The sequence below is a fragment of the Nyctibius grandis genome, chromosome 17 (genome assembly GCF_013368605.1).
Source record: "Nyctibius grandis isolate bNycGra1 chromosome 17, bNycGra1.pri, whole genome shotgun sequence".
In the NCBI taxonomy this organism is placed as follows: domain Eukaryota; kingdom Metazoa; phylum Chordata; class Aves; order Nyctibiiformes; family Nyctibiidae; genus Nyctibius; species Nyctibius grandis.
In genome coordinates, this window is record NC_090674.1 from 3,729,203 (window position 1) to 3,736,984 (window position 7,782).

Genomic DNA, 7,782 nt, shown 5'->3' on the forward strand with positions numbered 1-7,782 from the left:
TCCCGCTCCCCGCAAGGGCTCCCCCGCGTTACGCTAACGGGGTGGAAAACCGGCCCGGGGGACCAGCGTCCTCCGCTCCCTGCACCGAGCACCCAGCCCCGCTGCAACGGAGCGAGCCGCGGCGGCGGGGCTGCCGACCGGGAGCCAGCGGGGGGGGGGGCGCGGGGGTGGCTCCTCCCGCCGCCAGGGGGCGCTCGGGCGGCCCGCCGCTCTGACGTCATCACGCGCGCGCCGCCGCCCGGCCACCCGCGCTGGCGCCGGGCGTGAGCGGCGGGGACGGGGACCGGTACCGGTAGGGAGCGGGCGGGGGCGGGTGCGGGTACCGGTAGGGAGCGGGCGGGGGCGAGGGGCGCAGGGGGTCCTCCGCGGCTCAGGGCGGGCGGGGTCGAGGCGATGACGGTCCCTGGGGGTCCCCGGGCGGGCGGGAGCCTGGGCTGGCCGCGGGGCACGGAGGGCTGTGCGGGGGGCTGTGCGGGGCCGGGCTCGCTGTCCCGAGGGGAGCGGTGCGGATCGCCTGGCAGCACGGGCTCAGGAATGCAGGGGGGGATACCGAGGTAAAGGCGGTGCTTGTCTGTGGAGGAGCGGTGGGAGCGGGGCACCCCGGGGCACCCACCCCTGCCCCGGCAGCGGCGGTCTGTCCGTCCGTCTGTCCAGTCGTTAGAGAAACTGGTGTGTGAAACGGTGAAGGAGCGTTCGGTGATTCTCCTTTCTTTGCTCTGAAGCCACGGAGCGGGCAGGGCGCAGCGCAGGCTGATGGGGGAGGCCTGTGCTGGTCATTCTGGGCTAGCGCAGGAGCCCCTGTAATAGCCATGGGCACCCTGAAGATGACGGATCACAAATCACATCAGATCCCTGCCTCCTTTGCTTCCCTTTTCAGCTGAAATTTCCTCAGTAAGGACTTGCTAGCTTCCAAAAAGCACCACGAATGAACTGTGGACTTTCTTTTTCCTGACGCCCGCTCCTTCTCGCTTCCCCCAGCCATCCCTCAGCGCTCTGTTATGCTGGGAAGGTGGGATGGCTTTTTCTGGAAGCTGACCTCGTATATATGGGACAGCAAATTAAAATTAATAGGTGAAAAGCTATTAACTGCAGCATTGCTCCTATCAGTTACTCCAAAACCTTAAGCTGAGGGAGTATTAAATGTGTGATTCATAGGCCTAACCCTGGGACTGTGTTCAAGAGGGAATCTCTTGGGATGCTGTTGCCTCATTGGGGCCTCGGTCTAAGAAAGGGTGATGTTTAGGTGGGGATGTGCACCTAAACCTCTAAAAAGATACCCTGATACAGCTCTTTTGTACATATTTGAGAGTCACTGCAGCTGGGGTGCTAGAGAGATGCTTAAGTGTCTTAATTTTATTTGTTGTAGCAGATCACTCATATTGCAGGAAGTCTTTGTATATAATGATAAGATTCCGATTTAAAAAGGGAGAAGAGAGTAGCTCCCTATTTTGTGAAGGTTGAAGTAATTCTTTGTAGGTCTGAAAAACATGGTTTGTTCCAGCTGAAGCAGCTGCAAATCAGTGGCTAAACAGCTGATTGGGATGGCTGTGCCTTGTCAGAGGGCGATGCAGGACACCTGTGGTACCGATGGAGCCACGGTGCTCCTGGAGGCATTTAAAGACACAGTTTATGAACAATGGTGCTGCTATTAGTGGTTAGTTTGCACGCGTGCAAAAAGTAGGGCTAAAATAATTAAACAAATTAAAATTTGTAATAGAAAATTATGTACACTGTAGCTTAAAATGTGTAAGGTACAGACTCCACTAGATAAGGAGAGCTGGTGGAAAGTTGAACCCCAGTGACTGCTGTTTGATTGGTGCCACACGGCATTCAATTTGGCACAATAATGTGCTGTCCTTTATAATTGTCACAAATTTCAGGCTCCCCAGGGAAGTGGTCATGGCACCAAGCCTGTCAGAGTTCAAGGAGCATCTGGAAGATTCTCTTAGTCCTATGGATTAGTTTTAGGTAGTCCTGCGAGGAGCAGGGAGTTGGACTCCATGATCCTTATGGGTCCTTTCCAAGTCAAGATATTCCATGATTCTGTGTGACAAATTCCATGTTAACTTAATGATGGAGCTGTGCAGGGTTTGGTGTCCTTGGGACTAGAGAGAGACACTCTGAAGCTGTTTGTGATGAGTACCTGGGTTGTGTAGTGTCAATGGAAGATGCAGATCCTGCCCTGAACAAGCGGTGTTTCATGGTGGTGTAGTGAGAGTAAACCCATAGACCCGAGAAGTTCCTGTGTTATAATAGGATATAGGGGTTAGCAAAGGGGTATGTTCTAGTGTGTTACGAGAATACTTGTGTGGCTTTAAAAAAAGAAATGTGTTCCTTGTGCTATTAAAAAGTGATTGTCTAAACTTTCCTGTGTCTTAGAAATCATGAATTCTCCAGTCCTAGCAAAACGCATCAAAAAAGGAGGGAGACAGTGAAGAACTGTGAACTGGGCAGATTTTCACTTTTTTTTTTTTTTTTTAAATAAAACCCTATTAAAAAAAGCAGGAATTAAATTATGCCTAATCTATCAGTCTGAGGTGTGAGCCAGAACACAGCAATGATGCTGTCTTTGGTTTTTGTACTACTGGTGATTTCTGACGTGTTGTGGGTTACAGATGGTGCTTAACCCTTTCACGGTGGGCCCTGAGCATTTGTCGTAACAGTGTTCATATGCCTGTGACTAAGCACAGGGACAGTTTGTTGGGTCTGAGGCTCAGTGGCACTAGGGAAGTGGATGGCTCCGTGAGTGGACTATATTAATAATATGGGAGCCAGAGGATAAAACATTCTTTTTGTGATTACTTCCAGGTTCTGGGAGAGATGACCACTCTCACACGGCAGGACCTTAACTTTGGGCAAGGTAATTTGTTGTGCTAAGCCTCAAACTAGTATGCTTGCAAGGCTTCTTATTGGCACATGAGTTTGTGGGAGTGTTGTTGGAGGGTTGCCCTATCCCTAAACTTCCTGCAGCTAAGGGGAAGCAGGTGAAATTTATGTGGGGAAACAAATACCTTAAAAAAAAAAAGAAGAAATTCTTCTGAGTATATGGTATTGCTCTACATGCTTCCCCTGCTCCCTACTTCAGCATCCTTTACTTTTGTTTTTCAGTTGTTGCAGATGTTCTTTCAGAATTTCTGGAAGTGGCTGTTCACCTTATCTTGTATGTCAGAGAAGTTTACCCTATTGGGATCTTTCAGAAGAGGAAAAAATACAATGTACCTGTCCAGGTAGGAGATTTTCCTGGAAGCTGCCAGCCACGTGGGCAAGCAAAATAGCAGGGATCAGTCAACACTCACCAGAACAAACTAAATCACTTTCAGAGTTTGTATTAATGTGCAAACTCATTTTTGAAGTGAACTTGGTTCCTGTCAAAAGGGAAAACAGCCCTCTAGCTGCGAATACAGCAGTACTCATGGAACAGGCAGATCCCCAGCTCTGTGCAGTAAGGTAACATGAAAGGGTGCTTCCTAGGAAGCAGAGATGGTTGGAATATACTATTCCTCCCCATATGCTGTTGTGGGTTTATATTCCTAATACACTACAGCTGGGTGGATACAGTGATCTGCCTCAGCTAATTAACCCTTCCACGAAAGAACTGCAGGTTTGAATTGGCAACTCAGTGGTAAAAAATGCTATTTGAAGCATGACTCAAGTGCCTTGTAACACACTGTGTGCTTCTGTTTAAATCTTCCCATTTAACATTAGAACACAGCTCTGACTATTTACTATATTTGCCACAGATGTCCTGCCACCCGGAGCTGAATCAGTACATCCAGGACACACTGCACTGTGTAAAGCCACTGCTGGAGAAGGTAAGATCATATCAGGGACCTGGGCAAAAGTACTGCAAGTGTTTTGGTAGAAAGTAAGAGAACATAAATACTGTCTTCATTGCAAAATTTATTTACAAATTTACCATATACAATATACTGGCTGATAAAGTTCCTGACAAAAATAAAAATAACATCCATAACTTTTGCTTGCAGTTAAGGCCCTGCCTTGCTGCTGATAATTGGCATTTATTGCATCTAATACATGCACGTGAGGATATACATCTATGTATTTTCAGTTATATCATCCTACATGTTAACTTAATGTTCTGCTTTTGAATACCTGTCTGGCAGAACAGCTTGACTGCTTTGCTGTAAAGCCAGCAAGCAAAGGTAGGTTTGAACTCTAGGTTTTGTAAGAGAAAGGAGTGACCCTGTGAAACATTTCAGGATGGAGGATGCTGGCAGATGTTGCATTCTCTGCTCTTTACAGCAAACTTAATGCACATTTAGAGAATGGAAATCGGTTGGTTTTACATTGCAGTAGTACAAAGCTGCTATATTTGGCCAATGGTCTAAGCATATCTTAACTTCCTCATCATTTTCCATTCCCAAGTGATGCAATGAGATGGCTGTACGTTTCCTCCTTTGTTCCAAAATAGTATCTAGAGAAATGTACTATTTAGTGCACTTCCTCTCCCTAGGCTTTAGCAATAAGCTATCAGTTTAACATCTGGCAAGAAATGGCTTTGCTTTCTGATTGGTAAGAATAATCTGACAGTGCTCAAGCCTTGGATAACTGCTAGTGCTGTGAGCCACAACCAAATAAACATACTCCCACTTTATCAGAATTAAGTGAGGCACACGGGGGGCAGAAGACAGCTTGTTTTAAGGAAGGGATTTTTCTGTCTCTGTTCTTGCAGAATGATGTGGAGAAAGTTGTAGTTGTAATCCTGGATAAAGAGCACCACCCTGTGGAGAGATTCGTCTTTGAGATCACCCAGCCACCGCTGCTTTCCATCAGGTAAAGTTTCCATTACTGTTTGCCCATGGCATCCGACGCTGCCTCTGCAGAGGTGTTCTGGAAGCAGCTCCAGGCCCCGGTACTTTGCTGCATGCCAGTAACAACTGCCGTCTCCTCACCAGCTCAGAGTCCCTGCTGTCCCACGTGGAGCAGTTACTGCGTGCCTTCATCCTGAAGATCAGCGTGTGCGATGCTGTGCTTGACAACAATCCCCCAGGTAAACGTGTCTACACAGCCTGACTAGAAGGGGTAATGTCCGATCCTCTGTTGGTTGTCCCCTGATGTGGAGCCTACCCTTTGGCTTGCAGGTTGCACCTTCACAGTTCTGGTTCACACACGGGAGGCTGCCACAAGGAACATGGAAAAGATCCAGGTGATAAAGGTGAGTGATGTCTTTGGCTCCCTGATGGTGTGTGAGCAAGCTGCAGAGCAAAGACTGGAAATTACAGAGTTTTGGCATCTCTAAGGTTAAGACCACTAGATATTTTGAACATGTACATTACCTTCGTGTGATGCACTTCACAACTTTGCTTTGAATGTGTTAAAACGGTTTACACTGAGCACATTGACCACACACCAGCCACAATTGCAGACAATAGCTGCTTCAGTGCCCGAATTAGATTGTAACAATACTTACTGCGTAGTGCCTGCTCAGTCACTGAAAAGTACTCTGACATATAGAACAGGTACTTGAATTTAATCAACAACAACAAAAAAGCCCTTACCCCACATCCACTATGTGTGGATGGCTGATTCTTTATAAATAGCAAGGAAGATGATTCAAGTAACTAGTGGGTTTTGGGTGCACAAATACATTTTATCTGGCAGGAAGGTGTGTGCACATCACTTGTTAAAGCAAGACTTTTTTTAAGAATCCTTGCTTACGTACAGGGAAACATTTCTACAAGCCAAGTTCTTTTGGGTGTCCTAGGGCACAATAAATAAAGCTAGTGAAGTATAAAATTGTTTCAAAATGGAAGTCTGCTCGGTACTGCTTAGTAGTGGAAAGTGGTAGTATAGTAGGCCAACCTTTAACCTTGCAAGGCAGGACAGAAATCCATGCCCTGAGCTTTTGGGAGTTGCAATTAAATGCTGGTGTAAAGAATAGAACATGTTAGCTCAGGAGAGCTAAAAGTGTATCTGTTAAAGAAGTGAGGTGTTACCTTTGGAATAAGTGGGTTAACATTATAGTTTGATGCTGTAACTGAAGATAATTATGCCAGGTCTCAGGATCAAGTGTACAAGTGTTAAGTTCTGCTGTTATGAAAAGTTTGAGTTACCTGTTTCTTCCCTCAGCCACTAGATCTCTCATTCCCTTAACACAAATAAAGCCCCTTGTGTTCCTGCCCCTAGGATTTCCCGTGGATCCTCGCTGATGAGCAAGACGTGCACATGCACGACCCCCGGCTTATTCCCCTGAAAACGATGACATCTGATATCTTAAAGGTGAGCAGAGCATTCTGGAAGAAGAGGTGGCTGAAACTGCCTGTAGTGCTAAGCTTTGTCTACTCTGGTGCCAGCTCTGCAGTTTTCTGGAGGGTGATAATTTTAACACTGCTGAGCAATAGGTTAGTCTTGCAGATGCCTGTGCCAGTAACCAAAACAGGGCAAGACTCCTCATAATAAAGCAGGAAACCTGGTTATGGGCGAAGGCACAAACTTTTCCTATTTAGCCTATTGCAGAGTTTTTTCCACTCACATACCTGCGTATCAAACGGAACTGATGCTTGTTTGTCTCCTCCAGATGCAGCTGTATGTAGAAGAGCGAGCCCACAAAGGCACCTGACTTCACATCTTCCTTGCCTTCAAGCTTCACCTGATCTTCCAGTGGAATAAGATATCTCACAAACCATACCTTGATAACTGTGTCCTCAGCTGGCCTTCCGGGTGAATGTAGAGCAGCTGCTGCCTCTTTATTTCAAGTGCTCTTACCACTGTATATAGAACTGACTTGGAATGTGGAGCCAGAGCCTGTTCCCATGTGCACTCGTGTGAGAGTGAGTACAGGTTTTGTTACAGTGAATCTCTGGGGGCAGGATATAGGCAACTGCAGTGTGCAGTCAGTGCTTTATACAAATCCAGTTCTCACCTTATCCGTTGTGCAGTGGTAGCGATGTACAGGGATCTGTTACACGCTCCACTAGAGCAATGGGCTCATGCTAAGGGTGAGTGAGGCCTTATGTAGTGTCTGTCCACTGTGACTGTCCCAAGTAGTCTTCAATAAATACTAAGTTTTACTCCAACTGAACTAGGCTGAGTTCTGTCCAAACCAGCCTCCCTCCTTAAGTATTTTTATTTTGTATGGAGCTTGGTATTTTATGTGAAGCTTCCATCGCTTTCCTGCAACATACGTGGAATCTGTCACTTCCTAAGAGAGGCTCCACAACCTTGGTTTCTCCCCTTACCATGGGAGAGCTTCCACCCACAAGTGGCGTTAGCAAGGTGGAATTTGTGTGTCCAGCGAGGACACTTGCCCAATGTCCTACTCCTAACAGAGAACAGACAAGGGAAACACTGTTAGTCCTACACCTATCAAAGGAGATGGAAGAAGGCCTTAGTATTGGCTCTATACACACAGGGGTAGAAGACATGGTTCGTAGTATTTGAGCTGAGCTTGTTGGTCAGACAATTTGCTAAGACAGCCAGTATAGTACCTCCCTGCTTCCTCCAAGTAAAAGGTGCAAGAACACTATAGATCAAGGCTGTGTGCTGCTTCAACGTTCAGTACAAACCAAGTACTTCGGTAGTACAACGGTAGCATGGAAAAAGCCCAGCGCAATCAAAAGGCACTTATGTTTTAAGGTAGCTGCCTGAAGGGGTTTATCATCTCCCCTTTCTCTACCTGTTTATTCAAACAACCATGGGCTGTATTTGGACAGGGAAGGCACGTACCATTTTGATCACACGCCCTTAGAGAAGTGGTAAGGAATTAAAGTACCAGTGACACAGCATTTATGAAAAAGGGTTGAGTTTTCTTATGCTACGAAA

The 7,782-nt window shown here is 46.8% G+C and overlaps 1 protein-coding gene across 1 annotated transcript; it reads left to right on the forward strand.

The window, feature by feature from the left end:
• Positions 1 to 214: 214 nt before the first annotated feature.
• On the forward strand, positions 215 to 7,037 carry MAD2L2 (mitotic arrest deficient 2 like 2). The gene is made up of 9 exons (XM_068414311.1): positions 215 to 292; positions 2,809 to 2,860; positions 3,109 to 3,227; positions 3,741 to 3,812; positions 4,694 to 4,794; positions 4,917 to 5,011; positions 5,103 to 5,176; positions 6,148 to 6,240; positions 6,539 to 7,037. The coding sequence occupies exons 2-9, from the start codon at positions 2,821 to 2,823 to the stop codon at positions 6,578 to 6,580; spliced, it is 636 nt and encodes a 211-aa protein (XP_068270412.1). The 5' UTR covers positions 215 to 292; positions 2,809 to 2,820; the 3' UTR covers positions 6,581 to 7,037.
• Positions 7,038 to 7,782: the final 745 nt, after the last annotated feature.